The 27,195-nt window shown below is 38.7% G+C and overlaps 1 protein-coding gene across 1 annotated transcript in view; it reads left to right on the top strand.

The window, feature by feature from the left end:
* Positions 1 to 27,195, top strand: part of LOC104297493 (guanine nucleotide-binding protein G(q) subunit alpha) — a 136,702-nt gene that overhangs the window by 32,289 nt on the left and 77,218 nt on the right. Inside the window, exon 2 of the mRNA XM_054178174.1 lies at positions 13,616 to 13,800. Coding sequence (XP_054034149.1) covers positions 13,616 to 13,800 — 185 coding nt within the window. The remainder of the gene's footprint in view (positions 1 to 13,615; positions 13,801 to 27,195) is intronic.

Here is a 27,195-nt window from a genome sequence, read left to right as displayed (position 1 = left end):
GGAAGGAGATCGTTTTTTTCTAAGGTAAATAGCTGCATCTGGATGGTACATGTTGCTGGCTAGAGTTGATGATATTTGAGTAAAAACAGTAGCTGTAATTCCAAATGCATCTAGTTCATGCATTTCTTAAGATTTCTTCTACAGCTGTAAAAATATCCATCAAATGGATGCTTTTTCTGAGTGATACCAAAGCATATTGCTTCTGCATGGTTGCCATTGTGTTATGATTGACAGTGTCATAATTATTATTTTTTAACCTTTATAAGGTAATAAACCAGCCTATAATAACACAATTATAAAGAGAACCAGCAATTTCTCTTGAAAAGAGCACAGGAATTGTGGAGCCCTAAGTGTTGGCACATCTGTGAAGTAGCTGGAAACTGATCTGAGCACATCGGTGGTATTGGAGCTGGGCTCAAGCTGGTTGTTTGAAGGAGCATGTGTGGTGCATGACATCCATGCACCAGTGCTCCACCCTGCTGCTGTCTTCCAGTTTCTTCTCTGCTGGAGGAGCAGAACATGAAAATGTTATTTGCTTCAGCCACAGGAAAGCAAACCTTTAAGTGACTTGGCATGTTAGTACACTATGCTGTTAGAAATGTAAATGTAAAATGATGTGACTCGGTGCTTTGACCAGTAAAATCTGCCCTCTTGTCCCTGGTATGTTCTCATATCATGTTCTTAATGACCCAGTAGTAGCTTTTATCCTTTGCTTCCCCCAAACTTAAAAATTGTCAGCTTTTCAGTTATTTTCATGAGCAAATGCTGCATCTGAAAACATTACATTTCTGTAACCATGTACTTAGCATGGAAATGCCGATATGGTGTGGTATGTAAGGCTAACAAGGATGTCCTCGTGGAATTTATCTATTCAATTTGCTTTTTTTTTTTTTTTTTTTTTTTCCATTTTAATAAGAAACAGGATGGGGTTTGTGTGGAGGTTGGGGGGGTGGATTTTGTTTGTTTTGGTTTGTTTTGGGGTTTTTTTTGGTGGAGAATCTAATTATACTTCTATTAATTATAAAATTGTTCTTTGGTAGTGTTACCCTTGACCCCATTTCTTAAACTCAGAGAGTGTCAGTAGTATATTTGTGTCTATAGAGTCTTTATCATTCGCTGTGTTTGTGCATGCATAACAAAATATGCATATAAGTATATTTACATTAAAATAAGCAACAAAATTATTAAAACATTAATTTGTTGAATCTTTCTTCTACTGGTAGTATTCAAATCTTGCTAGATTTGAAATGGTTGAAATTAAGCATAGTCTGCCTTTCCTGAGGTAATGATGATACAGCAGCTGTGTCACTCCCATCAGCTAATGAGATGTCTGTCTGAGATCACCTCTCTTTGCAAAGGGAACAGGTTTGCAGAGGAGTTAGCTTCGTTTTTAGGGAGCTACTTGGTTAGTGTATGGTTCCTTATCAATGGTTGAGAAGATGTAAATTGCAAGAAGGAAGCAAAAAATAAATAGCTAGTGACTCTCCAGGATAAGGTAGCAGTTAAAAGCTAAGAATGCTCTGCCATTAGCTGAAGGAGTTGTGCCACAGTATCTGAGACTGTGCTTTCCTCTTGGCTTTTGAGTCAGCCTGGGTTTAGCTCTGTGTGCGTGCAGGTCTCTGCATTCACACGCCCTCCCCTGTGTGTGCTGAGAAATACATAAAGGCATAGGTGACACTGTGTTTTGCAGAAACAGGGAACACAAATCCAACTCTTGAACATCTTAGTTTGAGGGATGAAAATAAAAATGGAGTAATTTGGTTTTATTCTATTGCTGCTGCCGTGCCAGAGTTCTTTATCATGTGCTGTCAGCTTCCCCAGGCTCATTGTGTATCGTGTTTGGTGTAAAGTACAGGTCTCTTAGGGACAGAGCCTCTCTCAGAGTTCCTTAGGATCTTCTGAGAACCTTTCACATTGAAGGTGGCAGTCCTGGGGCTGTGTATAGCCCTGCATCTGCAGCCCTGCAATTGTGGAGTGATGACCTTGGGACAAAGACAGGGTGGGAGGAATCCTGCCCCTATAGGGGAAGAAGAAAGCACTTCCTAGGTCACCTCATGATTCCTTATTAGAAAGTGGTATCTACGTTTGCCTTGTCCTCCCACTTCCCATCACACCTCCTTTTTGCTGCCCCAGCAGTGGACCCCACAGAAACTCTCCAACAGCTGTTTGCATACCAATATTAGAGATATAGTTCCTTTATGTTTCTAATGATACAAGTTTGATTTTGATACTAGTATTGATTCTTGTCTAATGGCATGTTCAGAAACTTACTAGTACAGAAGACATGAAGCACCCTGAAGCATGAACAATAAAAAAAACATGAGTAGAGGAGGCCAAGGGGACAACTTGAGTGTCTTCTCAGGAGTGCATAACCTGACAGTAAGACCTCAAACAGTTTTGTGGAAAAACATCCTAACTCTTTATGTACCAGCACAATCTCCTTTGTCATTTTTTTTATACATCTAAATCCATATGAAAATGCTGGAGAGTTGGACCGGGAAAAATTTAATGAAATGCAGCAAGGAGAAGTGTGGAGTCTTGCATCTGGGAAAGAACAGCCCCATGTACCAATATAGGCTGGGGGCTGCTCTGTTGGAGAGTAGCATAGGGGAAAAGGACTTGGGAGTCCTGGTGGATGACAGAATGACCATGAGCTAGCAATGTGCCCTTGTGGCCAAGAAAGCCAGTGGCATCCTGGGGTATGTTAGAAGGGGTATGGTTAGTAGGTCAGGAGAGCTTGTCCTCCCTGTCTACTTTGCTCTGGTGAAGCTGCATTTGGAATATTGTGTTCTGTTCAGGGCCCCTCAGTTCAATAAAGTCAGGGAACTACTTGAAAGAGTCCTGCTCAGTGCCACAAAGATGATTAAGGGAGTGGAACATTTCCCTTGTGAGGAAAGACTGAGGGAGCTAGGTCTGTAGCTTGGAAGGACTGAGGGATGACCTTATTATTGTCTATAAATAGGTGAAGGTTGAGTGTAGAGAAGTTGGAGCCAGGCTCTTCTCATTGGTGTCCAACAATAGGACAAGGGTCAACTGGTGCAAGCTAGAGCATAGGAGGTTCCATATGTGAAAAGTGGCAGAACACTGTGAGGGTGACAAAGCACTGCAACAGGCTGCGCAGAGAGGTTGTTCAGTCTCCTCTGGAGACATTCAAAAACTCTGTGGGTGAGATGATGGAACTGTGAGTTCCTGTGTAACATTTGCTAGGTGGCCCTGCTATGGCAGGGTGGTTGGACTAGATGATCTTTTGAGGTCCCTTCCAACCCCTAACATTCTGTGACTCTGTCTTGAATGGAGGATGTATAAGAAAGTTGAAACTTAAATGGTTTTTTTGTTCTTTTGTTTGTTTGTTTGTTTGCAGTTTTGTTTGCATTTTTCCCCACAGGAGAAGTACTCTATGATCACAGAATCACATGAACATTGAGGCTGGAAAAGACCCTCAGGATCACCAAGTCCAACCAATAACCCTACTCTACAAAGTTCACCCCTAAACCATATCCCCAAATGACCTTCAAACACATCAGGGATGGTGACTCAATCACCTCCTTGGGCAGCACATTCCAATGCCTGACTGCTCTTTCTGTGAAAATTTTTTACCTAATGTCCAGTCTAAAGTACCCAGTTGTAGCTTGATGCCATTCCCTCTTGTTCTATCACTAATTACCTGTGAGAAGAGACCAGCACCAGCCTCTCCACAACATCCTTTCATGTAGTTGTAGAGAGCAATGAGGTCTCCCCTCAGCATCCTTCCTTCCACACTAAACACCCCCAGCTCCTTCAGTTGCTCTTCATAAGATTTATTCTCCTGGCCTTTCAGCAGCTTTGTTGCCCTCCTCTGCATTTGCTCCAGCACTTTGACATCTCTTGTGTATTGCAGTGCCCAAAACTGGGTGCAGTACTCAAGGTGTGGCCTCACTGGAGCTGAGTACAAAGTATCTAATATCTAATACCTGATATCTAAGCTAAAGCCTAGAATTCGAAGGAATATCTTTTCTGGAAGGTGCTTCAACCAATTTTGAGGGAAAAATAACCATTCTTGAGGGAAAAAAATATCTGCAAAACCTCTGAGAAGCACTTGCTGTTCATAGACTTTAATGTAAGATAGTGTTATATAGTAATATCAGAAATGCTGCTTGACATAAATATTGCATTATAATGGTAGTGCTACTGTTCCTGTGACTTTTGTTTTTAATGGTAGAACAGTTATACTAGTTTTGGTATAGCAAAATAATCACTTTTGAAGTATTTTCACATTCTAAGGAACAAAATGTTTGTTGGGGGGGGTTGGCCAATTGAGTCTTCTGAAGAGTATTCAATACCATGCTGACATCATGCTGGCTTTAAAAGGAAAGTGCTGTCTGGAGCAAAATATCATAGGGCTTGAAGTTCAGTTTGTAACATGAGAGGCCTCCTGTTTCCAGTCAGTGTCTCTTGTTTCTGTTTTTGTGGTGGTGGTCTTTTCTGCTGGTCTGGCTGAAGGCTTAGAAGGGTGAGGTGCTGTTTTCATGGCTGCTTCTGCTTTTGCTGTGCTTTTCTGCCAAATAGGCTGAGGTAGTTGTATATCATCTTATTAAACTCCTTATCTCAACCTAGTCTTTCTTGTGTGATTTTCTCTCCCGATCTGGGGGGGTGAGAGGGGAGGGCAGGGCAGAGCTTGTCTGTTGGAGCAAACTGTGTTAAACCAACGTAACACTTTACTGTAATATCCTTTCAGCTCCTTGATGGAGCTCTTTGTATGAGTGGCAGGTCAAAAGCTGATGTCAGGCTCAAACACAAAATAGGCAAAACCTTATTAAAAAAAAAAAATCTTTGGAAAGTGTGATTTTAGGTGTTTCACTAAACTGTTAAAAATAAGCAAATTCCATAACATACTGGGTTTCATCAGCATTCCTCATGGACACAATGGTGCATCAGGTATATTCTCCAGGTATTTCACTATTTATTTAAAACATAAATCAAAAAAATCACAAAGATTTTAACTATGTCTCATGAAAGCAGGACATGCAAAGTTATAAGCATTTGTGTGCATGGCAAACAGCTGTTGTAGACATGTTCTTGTACATAATTATGCTTGATAGTAGAAAAAGTTAAGTGATCTAGATTTTCCTTTTTCAGTTATAATGATGGAAGTTTCGCTTGAGTAGAAGAATGTTAAACCACAGAGGCTTGGGGGAAAAAGTGGAAAAAAATATCTGCTTCTGTATCTTAGACATGGTGACCTTTTTTTCTAAAGACGCAGTTATTTTTTTAAAGTAGTAATGATATCTTATTCACTCCCATGGTAAAAATACAGGGAAAAAAAGATAAAAACAAAACCCCCAAACTACTTTGAATGCTAACAATATTTGTGCTTGCTTTTGATTAATCAAAGTGGTGTATACTGTGCCTGAAATGGTGTCTTTCAGAGTTACAAGGAATGCAAATTATGTCTGCCTGATCATGATCCCTTTGATTAGCTGAAAATGAGTACTTTAAGCTTTAATGAAACATCAGCTTGAAGAGTAGATGCTATTACTTAATTTTGCAATTGTATTTAAAAGTACAAAAGACAATAAATTTTTATAATATATTGATAATACCGAAATTATTTACCATCAAACCATCTTGATACTTTGATAACACTGTTTTGTAATAAGCCTGAAGTGGTTTCTTTCTCCATATACTGCCCTCCCTTAAGAAAAATCTTACTTGAGATACTTGAGATATTTGAGTTTTAACCAACTTGTAAACTATTTTTTTAAACATGGTTACATTTTTCCCCCAACTTTATTTTAAAACCTTCTATTACATAGGTTTACTTAATGGGAAGAGTACTACTTCCCCTCTCCCCCCACCCCTTTATTGTAACTATCTTCCTTAATGAAGTTCAGAGCTAAGTTGGGATTTATCCTGCCATGTGGGAAACTAAGGTTTCCTGGAGAAATTCAGCTCCTGAGAGATCTGCAGGACATGTAGGGTAATACGATCTGTTGTAGAACCCTAGCATTTTCAGTTCAATTTATGAGCACAAATGGAAAACCGTAGGTGAAATACAGAAAAGGTTAAGAAGTTAAACCTCAGTCTACCTGAATGAAGATAAGTGTTGAAATAAAAACCCAAAATTTTATGGGATGAGGATATTGGTTTATCTACCTGGATTTTTATATCTGGCATGTCACTTACGTGAAAACCAAGCACCTTTGGGTGCAGTGATCAACTCTGACATATTGGTGCCTTAAGTAAGTCTGCTTTCCAGTGCCATATTCTGCCCTTGGATTTAGTGTAGAAATGAATTACATACTAGTTTCTAAAGACAGGCTTAGCCTTTTCTCTGTTCACGGAAGGTAAGAATTTGCATAGTGCTGTCTTTCACTAATACTGGTGTTCATTTCTGAGTTCATTCACATGGACAGTGTGGAGTGCACAGATTTTCAATGGCCTGCTGACAGGTGGAGTTCTGAGTAACATAAAGAAAACATTTTTGAAGTTGAAACTTTATTTGTGGCATGGATGGGGCAGGATTTGTTGGAATTTCTCCGAGCTGTGTAAAATGAAACACAAGCACAGACTCTCTTCGTGGAGTTCCTAATTTCAGAGGGATCCTTTCAAGAGCAGGAAGGTCACATGGCGTGGGGTTCTGTCCTCTTCTGAACCCATTTACCAAGCTCAGTGATATATTGAGGAGTTCCTTTTCCTCTGTGAAAGCAGCCAGCATATCTCTTCTCTTGCTTTCTTGCCTCTGAATTGTACCCAAACTGTAAGAAGCTATCTCTAGAATTGTGAAAATTACCTGATTATAGCTTGAAAAATAAGGAGGGTCATTTGCTTTATTGAACGGGGTAAGGTTGATGGGATGTTTTTGTTTCAGATTCTGGGTTGTTATTTTCTTCAGAACTGAAGATGGAAAGAGGAAGATGCTGACTTCAAGTAACAAGTTGTGCGGGCTGCATAGTAGTGAAGTCTGGTTTTGATTATCCGCCACAAAGCTATATTTGATTAACTGAATTTCTTGTAAAACAGTTTGAGAGGTTCTGTTTCACTGAAAAGCTCAAATTAATATTCATTTAAGAAGCTGTATCAACTGAATTTTAAATTTTAATTCTATCTTTCTAATTGTCAGCAATTCAATGCCTTACTTTGTTGTAGCAGTCACTTGACTGTTTGTAATTGTGTTAGTGGTATAATTAAGATAAGTATTAGTTTTATTTCTTTGAGTTTAGTGGCTGCACTAGAGTGACAAGCAAAGTTTATTACCTGCTCAAACTGCTAGATTAAATTTTTAAGAGGATTTCTCTGCTTTAGAAAACATTGACTAGCTGTCTATGTAATGGGAGGTTTCTTTGCTTTTTTAAAGGAAGTAAGAGAACTCAGTTCCCATACTGTGGAGAAGTTAATTAGTACAGTATGATACTTAACGCATGTAATAATCAAGGAGAGAATAAAAGTCATTCTTGAAGATGGTTAATAGGGTTTTTATAGTCTAGGTGAGAACAATGTGCAGCAGCTTTAGAAATGTTCTGTAGTGGGCAACATTTGCTTAGCTTGTCATAAAGACATTCAAGGCTGTTCTTGAAACAGTTCACACTAGATCAATGTAGATGTTTCACATTACTTATTCAGTGCAATTCTCCACTTCTTGAACTGTATTTGTAATATTCTGCTGGGTCTTTCTTTGGAAGGAATCTTTACTTATCTTGTCAGGCTCTCCTTTGTTGTTGACATGAGTCATAAACAAAATGATATTTTGGTTTCTTTCATAGAATATTGATAGTCATCTTAATGTTTATAAATTACTAAAATGATACAGACAAGGTAATTAAGTGAATAGCAAAGTGATTATATGCTTCATTTGTGAAAGCAGGTGCAATATGCAGTTGTGGATTATGAACAAAATAATTAGGAAAATGATTATGTAGTGATTTTAATTAGAGATTCTGTCAGTGGGCCAAACACTTGGCAATGATGTTGGCAAGAGGTATGTGCACCTCTCCCACATTTTTTATTAATGGCTCTTAATTTAAACCTGTGCTCCGTTAGACCTCTCTTGGGTTAGATCTCTCTTGGGCTCTCTCCTAACTTAGTAGATTCCATTCAGGTTTTAACATTAAGTTAAAAGAAAGAGATACGCAGGAACAGATGCCTGGAGACTTTAGCTCCCTCTCTGTTTTATTTTGCTGTCTTACTTGAAACTTCAGATTCTTTCCTGTTCTATAGCCTTCCATTAGTTGAACTGAAACACCATCAAAAGTGTTTCCTAACATCAAGTAACTCTTGTGAGGGGTAATCTGTTACATAAGGAGTTTGATAATTACAGGAGGGAGACGTCCTACAGTGACCTTCAGTGGTGAGCCTGGAAGTGCTGCTCCAAGTGGTGGGACAAAGTGGATCCTTTGCTTCAGCTCCCAGGCTGATCTCATGTGATACATTTTGGGTATTTTAGCTCCTACATAGCCAAGCCAGTTCAAGGCATGAGTTCTGCAGTTTTTATGTTTTCATACAAGGGCATACTCAGTTTCAGCAGAAATGTGATCCTGCTGCATTCCACTGCTGGAATGGCAACAGAAAATAACCATGTTTTTTGTTTTCCCTATAGCATAATTAGTAGTGGCAGAGAGGACATAAAACACTCTTCCAAGTGAAATATAACCCTATAGTTAAATCAAACATTTTTCTTCTCATGTGTCACCTCTTTATTACTGTTTTAACTGTTACTAGTCACAGGAGTTATTCTGCTACTTCATACCTGATGAAGTTGATTTCTCTACTTTTCTTTAAATTGGTGAGGCAGTGCATAAAACACTACTTTTTCTGGGTAAATGTTTGATGAAATAATGTAGGTGTATTAATACTGGAAGTAGCAATATTGTCAGCAAGTAGAAGGGTCAGGCTGTGTGCAGTCTTCACAGGGTGTTAATTCCACTCTGACCCATGAATCTTCACTTGGCAGATACTTCAGGATTTCTTTCTGCCGCTGAGCCCCAAGTTAAAAGCCAGCCTTCTGCAAACATACACACTGTTGATTCAGCAATTATTAGTGAGTATATGTGGATGAGTGACTAGCCAGGGTAGTGTTCAATAGCATTTTCTTTTTATACATATTAAGAATGTCTTTTTGCTATCTAATTTAAATATAAAATTCCAAATAATAAAATAAAACCTTTATTTTTTCTTGCCTCTTCATAGGTCAAAGTTAGGAATAAAAGCAGAGTCTCAAAATAACTCAGCAGAATTTGTTTTATTAACACATGCCAGCATGGATTTTCCTTAGAGCATGTTGTTGTTTTAATTTAAAAACAGCCTTATATTTGATCACTGAAAATATTAGGTCTAATTAAGATAAAGTGAAGAGAAATGCAAAGCCAAATACAGGTGTGCATTACACACCCATGTGAATGAAAACTTTTTTACCCTGGGCTTCTATTCTTGTGTTACTCTTTAAGTTTCCACTATCTTCCTTTTCCACTACCACAAGTTTTGAAGCTAGCCTACCAGTAGGTGCATTGTAACCTATTGCAAATAAACAATGTTTTACGTTTTTATGTAAGTTTCATAGGGCAAAGAGTGTTGTGTTTCAGCATTTTGTAGTTTAATTTTTTGCAGGTTGTGCAGAAGAAGTAATAATACAGTAAGTGATGCGTGATATGTGTGTAAATATATGTGTGCAAGCATGCACGTAAGGAATTACTGGTGCATTTAAGCAAGGTGACTTCCTTCCTGTTTCTTCTTTTGGAGATCATACTGATGAGGGGGAGGATTTCAGGTATCTGGTTGTAAAATTCCTGTTGATGCACTAATCCTTGTTGCTATTAGAAGAAAAAAATTCTGGGGAGATGCTCAGAGATTTGACAGATTGTAAGGTGGGAAGCTCTTAGTACTTTATCACAGTATCATAGAATATTAGAGGTTGGAAGAGACCTCAGGAGATCATTTGGTCTAACTCCCCTGCCAAAGCAGGATCACTTAGGGTAGTCTGCACAAGAATGCATCCAGGTGGGTTTTGAAATTTTCCAGAGAAGGAGACTTATCCCACACTTAAGTGGAAATTTATTGCTATTTGAGGCATTGTAGCAATCTAAGAGGGGCCATCAGAAGTAAAGTTCTTGTGAGTTCCTATATTTTCACCTCTTAGTAAGCTGTGGGCAATAATGCATGTTTTATTATTACCTGTCATTCATATTCTTTTATTCTGCTTTATTGCATTTTGTGCTGGAGCTTTGACATGGTATCCTTTTTCACCAGGATACTTCTCACACTTTGCCCCTGTGTGTGTGACACTCCATGCAGTTAAGGAGGACCCAAAATGTTCTCATCATTGCCTCTGACTTAACCAGAAAGTTGTCTACAAACAGGGACAAGAAAGTAGTTTTAAGCACTGATCTGGGGAAGGACAAACTTGAGAAATTTTTTGAGATGGCATTCAAAAAGAGAGATACCATTTTCATGTATGTATGAGTAGTTAGATATGTGTTATATGTATATCCAATACATACATTTTTTTCATATACACGGGGGGAAAAGAGTACATTGTGTGTGTATATCTGTGTCTTTATGTTATCAGGTACAATTTGTTACTGGTATTTGGCTGACAGAGTCTTAGTACGATGACACACAATTACAGAACCACAAAGCTGAATAAGATGCAGACTTAAATTTTATATTCTTTATTGGATTTTAGTGTTTATATCAAACTTCCTAGGTTCAAGTTTGTGCCCATTACATTTGGTCCTTCACAAAAAAAGGACTGGTCCTGTCCTCCTGACACCCACCCTTGAAGTATTTTTATAAGCATGAGTAGGATCCTCCTCATTCTTTTCTTGTCCAGACTAAAAATCCCCAAGTCCCTCCTCCTTTCTTCATAAGATGGATGTTCTAGTTCCATAATTATTTTCATAGCCCTTTGCTGTATCCTCTCAAGCAGTTCTGTGTCTCACTTGAACTGGGGAGCCCAGAACTGGATACAGCACTCCAGATGAGGCCTCGCCAGGGCAGAGTCAAGGGAGGGGAGAACTTCCCTCAACCTGCTTGTCACACTCTTGATGCATCCCAGGATATCATTAATCTTCTTGAACATAAGGGTGCATTGCTGGTTCATGGTTATCCTGTTGTCCACTAGGACTTCAGGTCTTTTTTTCACAAAACTGCTTTCCATCAGGTCAGCCACCAAATTTACTGATAACCGGGGGTTATTCTTCCCCAGGTGTGGTACCCTACACTTGTCCTTGTTGAATATCGTAGGGTTACTAGCTGCTCATATCTCCAACCTGTCCAGATCATGTGGGATGGCAGTACAGCTTTCTGGTGTGTCAGCCACTCCTCCTGGTTTCGTGTCAATAGAAACTTGTTGAGAGTACATCCAGGTGGTAGATGATTGAATAGGCTTGACCCAATAGTGACCCTTGAGGAACATCACTTGTTTCAGACCCCAACTAGATGTCATTGACCATAAAACTGTGAGCTTCCTACACTAATCAATTTCTACCTATATTCCCAATAAAGAATTAAAGGAATTAGAAGCTCATGATACTAAACCAGTGTAGATAATCAAAGCATGTTCTATCTCTATGCTAAATTTGTAGTTTGGGATTTTGAAGAAATTTGGATTCCCATGCAGAAAGGCAAGCATCAGGACCAAATGCAGAAATCACCTTGTACTCCATTGATTCAGAGGTATTTGGTGGAAATTACTTTCTGCATTAATTAAAGCAGAATCTTCAGTAAAATAGTTGATCACATCAAAAAAGTAATTTGTCATACCATTCTGTGTATTCAAGTTGAACAGGTATTTGCACTAAATGTTTATATATCTTCAGGAAAGCTGTACAGTGCTACAGAATTACTAAAAAACCTGTGGTATGGCACTTTATTTCACTTTATGTGTAAGGACATGATACTGTTTCATAGTTTTCAGAAAAAGAGAACTGTAGTGGTCTTAAGGGTAGGCTAAAGTATTTTCACTGATCTAGGATGATCCATGCTGCATCACCCTTTTGGCAGAGACCTGTGCTTCATTAGCATCAATTTGTCTGATTACGTGGGGCAAGGTCTGCTCATTGGCCAGGCAGTGTCCTGCAGAGGCAGCCTGTGCACTTAGTTCAGCATTGCTGACCACACTGCAGGCTGAGGATCCCCCTGAAGGTGGAGCATAGAAGCAGGCTTGGTCTCACTTTTTCAGCTTTAGCGCGCATTCTTCTTTATTACAATAATAACCACTTTCTCCCCAGATAAAGTAAAACTGGTCAGTATGTAACATGGTGTTTGATTTTCTGGGAATATGTGTGTAAAGACTTATGTTAGGATTTTGGTTTATGTGTGTGGGAAATAGGACTGAAGGTATCACAGTATCACAGTATCGCCAAGGTTGGAAGAGACCTCAAGGATCATCGAGTCCAACCTGACACCACAAGCCCCATGACTAGACCATGGCACCAAGCGCCATGTCCGATCTCCTCTTGAAGACCTCGAGGGACGGTGACTCCACCACCTCCCTGGGCAGCCCATTCCAATGACAAACGACTCTCTCATTGAAGAACTTTCTCCTCACCTCGAGCCTGAATTTCCCCTGGCACAGCTTGAGACTGTGTCCCCTTGTTCTGGTGCTGGTTGTGTTGAAGTGTTGAAGGGATGATGCTCATGGTAAAGGCAAAAGCTTTTAGTTTTTTGCAGTGTGTGCTTTCTCAAAAATGCTTAAGGGTTGCTTCTTTATCCTTGCACTGCACTGCTGTGAAACACACTTCTCTGGCAAGACACCTAAACCAGCAAGTAAAACAGTATGTAAGGGGTATAAGGCTACCTTCATCCTAGGACACAATTATTATGGTTACCAGGTATGAAAGCTTTACAGAAATTATTAAAATAAAACCCAGGCTGAAAGGCCGAACAGCATGGTGCTGAGCAGTGCACTCTGGTGCATGCATTTTGTTTCTTGCAGAGCTGAGTCGCTGGTTGAATGCAGGGTTTATGTGACTGTGCAACTGCTTATTCTGAATTTCAACTAGTCCTTTTGAGCAAATGCAGGAATAAAATACATAAGCTCTTCTAATCACAGAGAATGAGCTCATTGCACTAGAGTAAAGGAAAAATGTGTGATGTATCCTGTGTGAAATTTCCAGCAAGAAGATTTTAACTTAAAATTGACAAATAGACAGCAGTGTTCATTAACAAACTACTTCTAGTACAAAGTACAAAGAAATTTAAAGGAAGGAGGAAATGTCTGGCTATTAATGAATGAGCCAAATTTTAATTAGCACAGATACCATATGTTTCTGAAGTTTCAAGTTTGGGGCTGCAATAGTTACAGTACTGTTATGTTTGTTTTGACGTAATTACCTGAAGTTACATGCTTTGGACAATTACACCTTCCAGAATGGAAGATCTGTGAAAACATATGTTATGTATATATTTTTGAGTTTTGTTTTACTGATTACTTTAATTGCTAAATTAAAATGCAAGTTTTAATTCAGTGGTAATTTTGGTTGCTACTGATACTGTTGTTTGACACTGAACTGGTCCTTGTAGTTACCGTGCAAGGACCACCTGACACTGTTCAGCCCTGCTTTAAACAAGCTTTAAGAATTGCACAAAACAAGTCATGTTTGTGTCCAGTGGCTAAAGCATATCCTTCTTACTTGTCTTGCAGGCACGGGAGAGAGTGGCAAAAGCACGTTTATCAAGCAGATGAGAATCATTCATGGATCAGGTTACTCTGATGAAGACAAAAAGGGCTTTACAAAACTGGTGTACCAGAATATATTTACAGCAATGCAGGCCATGATCCGAGCCATGGATACCCTCAAAATCCCATACAAGTATGAACATAACAAGGTGAGATTTTTTTTTGATGTCTGTGCCTGAAGTTTTTCCTCTTTTAATGTAGGAAATGCCTCATGCAAATCTTTCTCAAACCTCAGAAGAAAAGGGCATGTTCCAGTCTTCACTTTAGTTCTCTGCCCTTTTTTGTTACTTTGACAACACAAAGAATCTGCTTGTAAGAAGAGAGCTGCTCCTGATAAGATACCTTGGGGGTTTGTCGCAGAGCAGAGGTTTAATGGCAGGCTACTGCTTGACTGTTGCCCCTTGACTTTTTCTCCCATGCCGTGTGTTGGCCAGAGCACAGTTAGGCCATTCTTCCAACTGGTAGCAGAATGTCACTGGTTAAGGTTTGGCATTATCATTGCATGTAGAAAGAAATCACATTAGAAAAATAGATAGAGATACCTGTTTATGTGTGAACATACTGTGAAATAAAATTTTCAACACAACCTTGTAAGAGATTCTTTTGAGACTCATGCTGTTACTGAAATTTTAAAGGAGAAAACATGTTTGCTTTTACAAATTCTCTTAAATACCATTTTCAGTGATCAGTTTGAGGGTATTATTGAGTGCAACCTCAGTAGGTTTGCAGATGGCACCGGTCTGAGTGGAAGTGTCATTCTGCTTCAGAGTGGGGAGGCTGTGCAGAGGCATCTGGACAGGTTGGCTTGATTGGCCAGGGCCAGTTGCACCGGTCTGAGTGGAAGTGTCATTCTGCTTCTGAGTGGGGAGGCTGTGCAGAGGCATCTGGACAGGTTGGCTTGATTGGCCAGGGCCAATTGTATGAGGCTTAATAAGGCCAAGTGTCAGGTCGTGCGCTTGGGTCACAACAACTCCAGGCAATGCTACAGGCTTGGGACACAGTAGCTGGAAAACTGCCTGGCAGAAAAGCACCTGGGGGTAGTGGTTGAGATCTGGCTGAATATGAGCGAGCAGTGTGCTCAAGTGGCCAAGAAGGCCAACAGCATCTTGTCCACAGGAGTAGGGAAGTGATCATGCCACTCTGTTTGGCACTAGTGAGGCCACACCTTGAATGCACCTCTCACTACAACTGGGACATTAAGGTGCCTGAGCAGGTCCAAAGAAGAGCAACAAAGGTGATGAAGGAAGTAGAGAAGAAGTCTTATGAGGAATATCTGAGGGAGTTAGAGTTGTTTAGTCTATAGGAAAGGAGCCTGAGAGGAGACTTTATCACTCTCTACAACTAACAGAAAGGAGATGGAGGAATGCTGAGTGTCAGTCTCTTTTCCCAAGTACCAAGTGGCAGGATGGGAGGAAATAGCTTTAAGTTGTACTAGAGGAGGTTTAGGTTCAACATTAGAAAAAATTTCTTCACTGAAGGGGTTGTCAAGCACTAGAACAGGCTGCCCAGAGTAGTTGAGTCATCATCCAAGGAGGTGCTCAAAACACATGTAGACATGGTGTTCAGGGACATGGTTTAGCAGTGGACTTGCTAGTGCTAGGTTAACGATTGGACTTGATCTTAAATGCCTTTTCCAGCCTAAGTGGTTTTATGGTTGGTTGTGTTTGTATAATTTGAAATATTTGGAAGCTTTGTCTCTGACTAGTCTGACTTCTTTCCAATTTTATTTTTTGTATTTATCTATTTATTTATTTTATGTATTTATCTATTTAAAAATAGATGAGTAAAATAATTCAAGTATTCCATGAAGGAGAGTGAAATGCTTCATACTTATTTGAATACTTGGTAAGGCACAAAATTGCATGGCTGTATCTGCCAGTTCTTGCCACAGGAGTGGTACAATTTTACTTGGTAGCAGTTCCTGAGAACTTGTTCTGATTTCTGTTGTTGAGCCATTATGAAGCAACTTCTGTTGGGTGAAGCGTTTAAGAGCTCCCACAAGTGCAGGGCTCACCTTTCTTTCAGTCATATGGAAGAGTATTTAATAATACTTACGTTAATACTTTTTTTAGTATCAGAAACTTTTGAAGAGCAGGGACATTTACAATAAAGAAGTAAGTTTCTATTAACTGGGGAGAAGAGGGTTAAATAAATATGTATTACTATTGAAGTCTTCTATCTACATATATGGAATTTAGTTATTGGAACTGAACTGCTGTATGTGTTTGAAAACATCTAATTTAGAAGTAGAAAAGATAAAGCCTATTAGCAGGTTAAAGAAACTTTTATTCTCCACTTAACTCTGCCAGAGTTATTGCTGGTGGTCATCAATTTATTGGTGATGCAATGTTGCAATGACCAGTATGGCAGGAGCCTGTGTTTGTGCAGTGGAAAGTCAGGAGAATCTTTGGTGCCCGATTGTTTAAAGTTAGGCTGGTGTTGCTTATCATAGGATGAAATGGTCTGACTAATAGTGTGTACCTTAAGAGTGTACTGCAATGACTGATTCCAGGGGAACCTTACCAAGGATGAAAGGTCAGGGATTCCCAGAACATTGAACCTGCATCCTTTCGGATTAACATTGGTGAATTCAGCAAACTCCTATGAACTGGTGTCCTGATGTGGATCCTATCTCATTGTAATATCATTATTATGTGAAAACTCACACCTCTTAGCTAGACTATCCCCCTACCCAAACGAACCCCATTCTTTGTAAGCATGCGCAGTGAATTTCAAAGGAGCTGTATCTTTATGATGAAGCAAGAAAGTAACCAATGACCAGTTAGCAGGCATTGGCATTAGGTGTAGCTAATAAATTTTGCTGTGTAAACAGCTGTTGTGAATTTCAGCCAGTGTGATGGCTTTGTGAAAAACTACCACCTAGCACCCTTTTCTGCATAGGTATGGAATAAAACAAATATCTCAGCTCTGTATGTCAGTTGGCTTTTGCACGCCACATAAAGAATCCATATTTGGGGCAGTGTCCTGTCTGTCAAAATCTGTATTGTCAACCTTTTTTAATGAGGAATCGGGATTTTTGTGAAAATGAAGAATATTAAAACATTTGTTCTAATTGGTGAAAAAGAATTTTGTAGTCTGCATGCGGGAGCTGAGTAGTTTCTGCTCATCCCTCAGAAGTCAAAATCAAATGTATAAGAGAAAATGGCATTTGTCTGTGTATTTCAGCCTTTCAGCACCATGGTTTTGCTGTGTGCAAAGCATCCCCCATACTGACTTGAAAAGTTAGTTGATTATGTAGCACAGTCGTTTTATCTTCAAAACTGGTATTGATTGTCACTTTTCCTTGCTGTCTGGGTGTCCTAATTGTAAATTGGAATTTCCTCCCCCCAAATTATACTGTGGAGTTACTGCTTTAAGTTTAGAGTGCTGAATTTATGTAATATTTTTGTACAGTTGGAATAAGTCGTTTAGGTTTGGCATAGCTGTATACACATGACCAGAGTTGTTCACTTTCCCTGTATAAAAACAATTTCCCTGAAAGTGGGAGTCTGTCTTTCTGCTCAGCTTCTTCCCATCAGTTTCTAATAGGGCTGCACAGGAGAATGAAGTAGAAGCTGCTAACTGACAAGATCACAGACAAGGACTGTGTGAAGTCCTTTGGAAATACAGAGGAAACCAAACTTGATGTACCGTTGTGCCAGAATGGAGATGTTTGTGGTCTACTACACTTAGGCTTTGTATACAAAATCATTTAAGTTTGAAGCAGTGAACATCAATCAATTGGTTAATCTGTGCCTTTTTTTTTTTTTTTACCCTAAAGGCTGTTGAAAACAAACTCATTAATCTAGCAGCCTAGAAAACACAGGAAGGGCACTTCCTATTAATTTGAAGCTCCTAGCAGGAAATCCTATCCCTGGAGAGAATATCTCAAAGTTTGAGTAACAATGTATTTTTAGCACAGTTGCTGGTTTGCAGAATAGTTCAGAAAGCTGCAGCTCAGGCTGGTATTGATGCCATCGGGCCTTAAGAGAAGTTACTCTCTTTTTTGTCAAATTCATCAAGTTCTGGTTTAGATTTTGGGTCTACAGTAGAAATGCTTTTCTCTTACTGTAACAATTTATTTACTTTGGAAATTGCTAAAACTGAAGCATTTCAAATCTCAGAATGTTGCTGAAATTTGCAGTGCTCTCATATCAAGAAGTTAGTTAAGTAGGCTTTCTTTGAGTGCAAGATGATAGCATTTGAGGACTCAACACACCTGGATTGAAATATTTTAATATAATCAATGTAGCAAGAGGCAAGTGTTAAGTTTACCAAGTTAGTTCTTCTGGAATTGTGTTGCCTTCATAGTCACCAGTACAACTAAGAAGGCAGAGACTGAAAAGCCTTGTGCTGCATTATTGTCTGGGCTATTCTTAAAGGTTTGTTACCAAAGTTGAGAAATGTAGCTATTAATGTTTAGAAAGTAATATGTCAGAACTGATGTTAGAGCACTATAACATGAAAAGCATTTCTTTTTCATGTTAAACTTTGGAAAATTACTGAGGTTTAACATAATGACTGAGAATGATCTGTTCAGAATTTGTCATAGAAGATATTTTTTAGTTTCATTTTGGGTAAATGTTATTGCACTTGTGTTACTTTTGAAGTAGAGGTTTTGAAGTTGTCACATAAAATGGAATGGAATGGATTGGGATGCAATTAGAATTGAATTGAATTGAATTGAATTGAATTGAATTGAATTGAATTGAATTAACCAGGTTGGAAAAGACCTTTGAGATCATCAAGTCCAACCTAACACCCAACACCATCTAATCAACTAAACCATGGCACCAAGCACCCCATCCAGTCTCTTCTTAACACTTCCAGTCATGGTGACTCCACCCCTCCCCCAGGCAGCACATTCCATGGTCAATCACTCTTTCTGTGAAGAACTTCTTCCTAACATCCAGCCTAAACCTCCCCTGGCGCAGCTTGAGACTGTGTCCTCTTGTCTGTTGGTGGTTGCCTGGGAGAAGAGACCAACCCCCACCTGGCTACAACCTCCCTTCGGGTAGTTGTAGAGAGCAATAAGGTCTTATGTGAGCCTCCTCTTCTCCAGGCTAAGCAACTCCAGCTCCCTCAGCCTCTCCTCCCAGGGCTTTGATTTTAGAGTAAGAAGTATTTTATGATACACAGGAAAGCCTTAGTTTTTATATAGAATACTCAAAGTTGCCTGTCTTTTCAAAACTTCATGAGTGTACAGTACTAACTCAGGTATTCAAATGCACATTTTTTAAAAATATGCAGGTTTGTACTTTCAGGATTTGTTGTTTTTAGAAAGCTATCTGTATATCTGCTTCTGTCATTCTTTTCAAATACTGAAATAAGAACATTCATTTTAATTTCTGAGTTTTAACATACCCAGTATTCCACACAATGTCTGAGAAACCCTTCCCTCCTTTTCTGTGCTCTTTTTTTCCCTTTTCTTACGTTCTAAACATGTCTAGTACTTCTGAAGTTGGGAAGAATACATGGGTGGCTTTTATTTTTTCTCTTGTTGTTAAGAAGTTGTAACATCTGTTACTGTTCTAAACAAATCTGTTGCTATACTAAACACTGACTACCCACTATTAACCTGCACTATTCACTTTCAAGTTGGCTTCCAAGACACATTGCACCTCAGCTGTAGCAGATAGTATCAGGAAGGTGTCACCCTGTGGTGATAAACAGGCAGGAAATCTTACTTGAATCCCATACCTATAATTTCCTGTGAGACTTCTCAAATATTTATAACAAGGTAACTAATGTGAGTAATGGTAATTCTGTGTTTATACCTATTCCTTTGAGGGTTTTTTTTGGAGTGAAAATAAGTAAATAATGGGAAATGCTCAAAGTACAAAACCTTACTTGTATTATCTTTAAGTCCATGTTTACCATGTTAATTCTATTCTAAGTCACCCAAATCCACCAGAGCAAACAAGTGAAAGTACAGACAGAAGTATGACAATGGGAGAGGGTAGAGAGTTCGACTGCATAATTTTTTATCTCGAATAAACAATTGGAGATGTTTAAATGTTCTGGATCTCTGTGGTGAAACTTGATGTTAAACAAACCTGTGTTGAAGGAAAGGCCCTCCTGCAAACACCTCACTTGATACGCAAAGAGTATGAAGGACTGAATCCAAAGCAGAAGTGTGCAAACCCTAGGAGGGTTATTGGCTGCCTGATGATGCGGACTGTGTGGATTTTCTCACCTTTTGTTTTCTTCTTTTTAAAAAGCAAGGATGATGTTTTTGGGATGGTGAAATGACATGTTTATTGGTTTGGAACAGGGATAATCAAGGGACTCTTCAAGTGTTCTCCATGCACTTAAAACCAGAGAAGTTACCTTTGCAGGAGAGGAAAATGCTTCTAATACTGTTGAGCTCCACATACATCGTTTTTGCAAGAAATACATTGATGCAGAGCCAGCCAATGTGGAAGAGAGTATAGTTAGATATCAAGTATCATGGTCCATTGGCAACAGGTATTCAGATACAGGAACTGATGACACCTGTTTTTTTCACAGACCCATGTTGTGTTATGCTTTTTCCCCAACACTACAAGAAAGATGTTGAGATGCTGGAATGGATCCAGAGAAAGGCAACAAAGCTGAGAATTATCTAGTTTGTCTGGAGAACAAGTCCTGTGAGGAGCATCTGGGGGAATAGGGGCTGTTTAATCTGGAGACAAGGAGACTGAGGGGAGACCTTACCATTCTCTACAAGTAATTGAAAGGATGTTGAGCTGTGGTGTTTGGTGGTGTATTCTCTCAAGCAGCAAGTGACAGGATGGGAGGAGGGGGCCTCAAACTTCATCAGAGAAGGCTTAGCTTGGATGTTAGGAAAAACTTCTTTACCGAAAGGGTTGTCAAGCCCTGAAACAGGCTGCCCAGAGAAGTAGCTGAGTCATCATTCTTCAGGGTGTTCAAAAGACATGTAGGCATGGAGCTTATGAGCAGATTTGGGAGTACTTGGTTAATGGTTGGACTTGATGACCTTAAAAGCCTTTTCTAGTAAATGGTTCTATGATTCTGTGATACTATAATGTGAGGTAAAACCCATCTCCCTGATAGCCATGTTTCCTCCTATGAGCTTTAGGGGCTACAGTAAAGCCGTAAACAGTTTCTTTCTGAGCACTTCATAGAAAGTCCTTGACAAGGACTTTGACAATCGTAACAAGATCCCAACCTGTTACTGTATTTCTTGTCTTTTTTTCAGTCTCCTTCTGTCAGTCATTTACTTCTGTCATGGCTTCCCTTTTTGTCTGGCACCTCCAGTCTTACTAAGTACACTTGACCTCAGCAGGTCTGTATCTTCTTACCTGTGGCCATGCCATTTTGTCCTATTCTCTGTTCTTTCCCCTCCATTATATTTGAATAAAAATTTTAAAAGCTCCCAAAACCTCAACACATGCTAATTTAGATCCTCTCTTTTTTTTTACCAGCTCACTCATTTGCTTGCTCTGTGTTCTGAGCAGAGTCCCTTGTGTTTGCCTGTACTGCTCCATGGGTTTGTAATTTGCTTGCTTCCTCTGTTATGTTCTGCTTAACTTTTTCATGTTTTACCCCAACAGAAGCATGAAGTTTGGATAATTTTCTATGTGTAGCAAAACCAAGATTGTGTATCAGGAGAAAGCTAGACAAGCAGGGTTGAATGTTCCCATGAAGAGTTGAGAATATCTGTATTTAAAATAAATAGACAGATAAATGAACAGTCTTTCCCAGTAAATACTAGACAATTTCACTGATATCAAATAAGGAGACTATCTTAGCATGTGGTTCAACGTAAACTTGGAAACTAAATTTTAGCTCCTCTGTTTTTGCAGAGCAATAAGATTTCTTCCTTCCTCCTTCTCTATTTCATTTTAAGTGAAGCTTTTTTTTTTTTTTTCCAATACAACTTCTTAAGTGATTAACTACTCTTTGCTAACAGGAAATGATAAGTCATATACAAAAGCACTCGTGTGGAACGTGATGTCCGTGCTTTATCTTTCTGGTTCCACCCTTTTGCTGTTTCTGCTATTGTGCAGAACAAATGAGTAGTAATAATATTGGCAAATTTTTGTAGATTTTGTAGATTTTTGTAGATTTTGTGATCACTCATGCATTGGATAAAAGACCATAATTGTAGGAAAATTGTGTATAATGGGAGTTTGGCATCTATTATAAAGTAACAAAGTTTCATACTCTTGACTGGTTCTGAATTCCATAATTAAGAAAGGTTATGTAAATGTAGGTATTTATACAACATGTTTTTAGACATAAATAAACATAATTATATGTACATATTTCTTAGAGGAAAATATTTAGCAATAATAGCTTCTTAATGGTTCAATTTATCTCTGCAGAAGACATACTAAGGCTATCCAGCATTTATTTCTGAAGGAATATTCTTATATGTTCCTCTTGCAGTTTATGAAAATATTTTCTCCCTGCAATAAATTTGGATACAGTTATGTTTCAGTTATGCTATGTAGAATGACTGAAAGTTCTTGAAATGTCATGTCTTCATTGTTCATTTCTAGTAATACACAAAAGTTGCTTGAATTAAGGTTACTGCAGTGCATGAAAAAATGGTCAGCTAGAGTGGACCATACCTTTCCGCAAATTTTGTCATCCTCTTGTGCAGGTTGCTCTTCCTATGTGGCAAAAGTTAGAACATCTGCTAGAAAGCTTTGTCCTGCAATCAAATTCAGCTTTGGCTAGTGTTATTCAAGAGATTTGTTTTACAAATCCAAAGCAAAACACAACACAGCCTTTTTCTTCTTCTTTTCAAGTGTAGTTTGTTTTATACTGTGGGATGTATTGCCTAATAGAGGTACTTAATTTCTTTGGTTGTCTACTCTTTCACAGAGATTATTTTGCTCTTTTTTCTCCCTGGTTAAAATATGAATAAAATTTGCTCATGAAGGGTTGATTCCGTACTTGCATTTCATGAGTTTGATCATACGTCTACCCGTTTTCAGACTATGGGCTTATCTAGTTCCACTCTTAGACTTTGTATTCATTTTGGTTATTTCATAGAGATGAGGCAAGGGTCTAGTGTTTTGCATCTGGAAGAGGAGATTGGAAATCTAAGAATTACTTTAGTCATGTTTTTAGGGTTTTTTCCTAATAATCTTTATAACAACAGAAGGCTGTAGTGGTGTGTGTCACTTTTGATAAAACAACTTGCAGATCTTCACTGTATCAGATACTTGCTAGGTGGGAAAATTGCTTATTATGATCAAGTCATTTATGTGAACAATCTCAAGCATGACAAAAGAGGGTTTAGCACTGGGCTGGAGGAGTAGCAACTTCCATTGCTTTTGATACTTCTAAACTTTTCTCTAACTCTCATGTGTCTCTCCATTTCCTTAGTTGCTATCATATATGAGAGTTTGTGGGCACTTGGTTAGGATAAGTGATACTGTGGAAGAACTATTACAATCAAAAGTTTTTTATTCTTAATTAAGGTTATTTCAGGATGGTGGCTTTCCATTTTTCTGAATGTGGTGTATTGGCTGTGACTAAAATTTGACTTACTGTTTAGTTGTTAACATTCTAAGCATTGCAGTATATTATAGGTTACACATCCATCTTTTGCTAGGTTGGAAATCTCCAAAATGTAAATTATGTCCTGAGTCATTGGTATTTGGAGATGCTCTCTAGGTATGTTTTGCTTGATAAACTGTGTCCTCTTGTTTGAGAACTTAAGTCGTTTTTATGTATTGATAACTGTACAAGCAGGTAGATGAGTGCTGTTGATCTGTGAAAATGTTCTTTGCATCTGTGGTAGTTTTAGGCTATGCCTTTAAAAGCATCTCATCTCTAGTATTTATCCAGCTCTTCTTCTCCATAGCGAAATGGTGCTGTTTACACATAAATGATGGAAAGGTTACGGCCTGTCACTGCAGCATAGAGAAGCCTTGGGCCTATCTGTCTGCCTCCTGAACTCCAGCAGTGCAGACTTGGGCTGGTTGGAGGAACAGTGAGCATGTACCACATAGGAAGAGCTGTTGAGATAGTCACTATGTAAGCTTCATAGACCCTACTGTGGCATTCAGGGATAGTTAAACCACTTCATGGCTATTTTGATAGTTGTTTCTGTTTATCCAAATAATAGAAAAACACAGGGATGGGATTTAATGTTGAGTCATGATCTATTCTGTATCTAATCTACAGAGATTTTACTCTGTATGTTGCAAAGGAAAAGCATCATCTTGAATTCAGAATTTTTTTATGACTGCAGAAATTTTTTCTACCTACTATGTCATACTGTATTTGTGAAGAGCTTTAGAACGAAGTGCAAATTAGATTTTTCTGTATGTCTTTGTATTAGTGTCTTTAGTCAGTTACAATTATTTTTGAGATAACCCAGTAGTTTCTTTACTGCTGTTTCTGCACAACTCAGTATTTGGAACTGGGAAAACATGGTAGCACTCTTTACTCAAGGCTCCTTCAGGGATCATTTAAAGCAGAAATCTGCTGAGTATGAACCACCTATAAAATAGTTTTTACACCCACAGGATTCACTAAGTATTCTGTCAGACTACAATGGCAAGTTTTAGTTGTGCAGAAGCAGGATTTGTGTCCTGTGTAAAAAGATTAAGAATTCTTCTGATATAATAGCAGTTTTCTGCAGTTTACTAAAATACTGCTTCTGAACCAAGTGTAGAAGCAAAAATGGTGCCAGTTACCAGTCCACCTTTTTAGAAGAGGAGTTTTTCTGTTACTTTTGTTTTTAACTATATTTCTTTTTATTAAGGGTACCAATCAAGGTGATTGTCTGTGCGAGAATACATTTCAGTGTCTTAAGCCATAACAATATACCTACAAAGATAATTTGAAAATGAAACTTAGACCAGACTAATTTATTGTACCAGCTTCTGAAGGCTAACCTCATTTCTTAAAGGCACCCATCATGATGGAAAGAAGCTTTCTTTTCCCCCCCCCCCTTACTCATAAACTCATGAAATAAGCTGATTCTGGGATGGAATATTTTGAAGAAAACATTAATGTACATTTTTATCTGACTCCTTTGACCCTGTGCATTTTTAAAAGCTGATTTTATTCAAGCTATGATTTAAAAAGGACTTACTGAAATCTTTAGTGGTAAAGGCTTAGTTACTTTCTCTTATAAACCTGAAACTGTATAAGTAAAAATAAAGAACTGAAAATTAATCCCTTCACAACAGTGCAAAACCATACTGGATGCTCTAAATTTTCTTGCAGCCAGTAGTCTGCAAATTAGAAGTAAGGCATGGGACAGAATACTTTAAGGCTTTTTGATTTAAGAGTGCAGTAACAGTTTGGGGAAGAAACTGACTTCAATACTTTCTTTATTGAAAGAGAGCAGCTTTTGAAAACTACTGTGCAGTAAAAGGATTTTACTGTTTCTTTGTTGATCATAATGGAGGAGCCTTCAGTGTTGGACTACAACATCACTTAAAGACATAGAGAATGTTTAACCAGTGCCTGTATGTGTTGCGGTGTGCAGTACAGTTGGTGTTGGGTGATTTACACTTGCACATACGGAAAAGTGTTTAAAGACACATATGAAGAAACTGCGGAATACGTGAATGGAAAGAGCACCTCAGAGGTTGCAGAGGCACCTGCCCATAGAGAATAAGTGAGGTATTCAAGGGAGAACATAAACTGTGCAGGTGGCTTCTAAAATATGATCAGGAAGTTTCTAAGGATCCTTCTGTGATTTATTAGAGTTATGTCTATTTGTGTAGGCTGGTTAGTTTTTAGAAGTAAGTTCTAGAATTTGGGGATGATACTGTGTTGTGTATAGTTCATTTACTGCTTGCAGTCCAAGTCTTCCCACTCTAGAGAGGAACCTAGGTGCTCATTAGCATTTGCCCAAGCTGAGTTTTAGAATTATTTTTTTTAATTTCACCTGTGGGTTGTTCTAACACCACTGACTAGGAAGACAAATTGTATGGCTTCAATATTAGACTCATTATGAAAAGCTTCCTTTCAAAGAAGTTGTTCATCTGGTGGGCAATATTTATAAATAAAACCATGCTAACCAGAGAGGGGCATGGCAGTGAAGCCTTGTAGTTCATGTCATTCTTGTGTGAAAAACAATGACTTGCACTGGCTGCCTCTGCCATAGCAGAGTTGCTCATTCACTGCATTTCCCTCATGAAAAATTGCACAACTATTCCTCAGCTCTGTTTCAGAAAATGTATATTTTGAAGAAGTTGGTTTTTGAGGATCTAATACTAAGGATGGAGAGAAGCCATAGCTCACAAGTTCTGTTGTTTCCTGATTCCAATGGTGAGTGCTGCTATGTGGCTGCCTATCTGTCCCTTTTTGGACACTTGTCATCTTTTGTGGTCTTCCTGTAGAACTTCCTGTGTACTGCTGTCTGATACCATATGAATCAGCAATGTGGGTGTGTTTTGCCCATCTGACAAATAAACTGCAACAACAATATTTTTAATTTTTCTTCACTGAGGTCAGTACTATTCAGTGAGTCATTTTCTTAATTAGCATTAGAATGCATTTCTGTGATCCAGTAGGTCTTTTTTTATTTATCTTCTACTGACTAGGATATGGAGTGGAAAACAGCCTTTTATGAATGCATCTCAAAGCAGCTCTTGTAACTGTCTGGGTGTATTGAAACAGACACTACCTACAGAAACCTTGCCAACATAAAATGGAATCAGATTCTGGCTAGTCAACATTTTAATACAATTTCTTACTGTGTCCTGTATTACTGATGCAAGCTACATTAGTATTGGATTTTATTAATTCTTTCCTCTTGGGAAAGGAATAAAAATTAAATTTCTCATATGAAGCTCTTGCAATGAGGGTAAACTTAAATAAATATGACTTGGATGGGATTTGGAAGAAATGTGGATGTAGGGTGTGATGGTATGTAGGTTGAGTTGTCAGGAACCTGCCTTTTAAGAGTTAGTCCCTTGAAGATACTTTTGTTTAGTAATGGTCTCAGTCATTACATAGTTGTTTCTCAATAGGGTAGAAATAAGCTTCTTACCTAAACAGTTTGTTCGGTTTGGTTTGGGTTTTTTGCCATTCTGGATTTGGTAGTTAAATATTTTTATTCATGTTAAGATTTGTGGTTTGGTTTTGTGGGGTTTTGTTTTGTTTTGTGTTTGTTTTGCTCTGGGGGTATTTGGGTTTTTATATTAAATAGGTTAGATGTATGGCTGGAATATATATATTTACAGTGGGAATATACAATATTCAGGCAATAGAGGAATAAGAGGGAAAGAGAGAATCCCCTGATGCAAAATCATGCTCACAGGGTGGGGAGACTTGACAAGAACAATTACGCCAAGGAGGCAAGGAATTAATTACTCACAAAGAGTTCCAGCCCAAATAGGGGGCTGCTGCTGCTGTATTAGCTGTTGAGGCCTTTTGGGGTGCTCTCATGCGCCAAGCACGGCTGGTTGCTGGCAGGAATGCCATGTGGTCTTCGATGCTGGTCCGGCTCTAGCCGGACAGCAGACTTTACAATGTGTTTCTGTGAAGGGCTCTTGCATCTTCCTGGGTAAACTGAGGCATAGCATGAATTCTATTTGCAAGGGGAAGTGAGGCTTGGATCC

The sequence above is a fragment of the Dryobates pubescens genome, chromosome Z (assembly GCF_014839835.1).
Source record: "Dryobates pubescens isolate bDryPub1 chromosome Z, bDryPub1.pri, whole genome shotgun sequence".
NCBI classification, from domain to species: Eukaryota; Metazoa; Chordata; class Aves; order Piciformes; family Picidae; genus Dryobates; species Dryobates pubescens.
The sequence above is the reverse complement of the archived record's forward strand: the minus strand, read 5'-3'. Positions and strand labels throughout refer to the sequence as shown.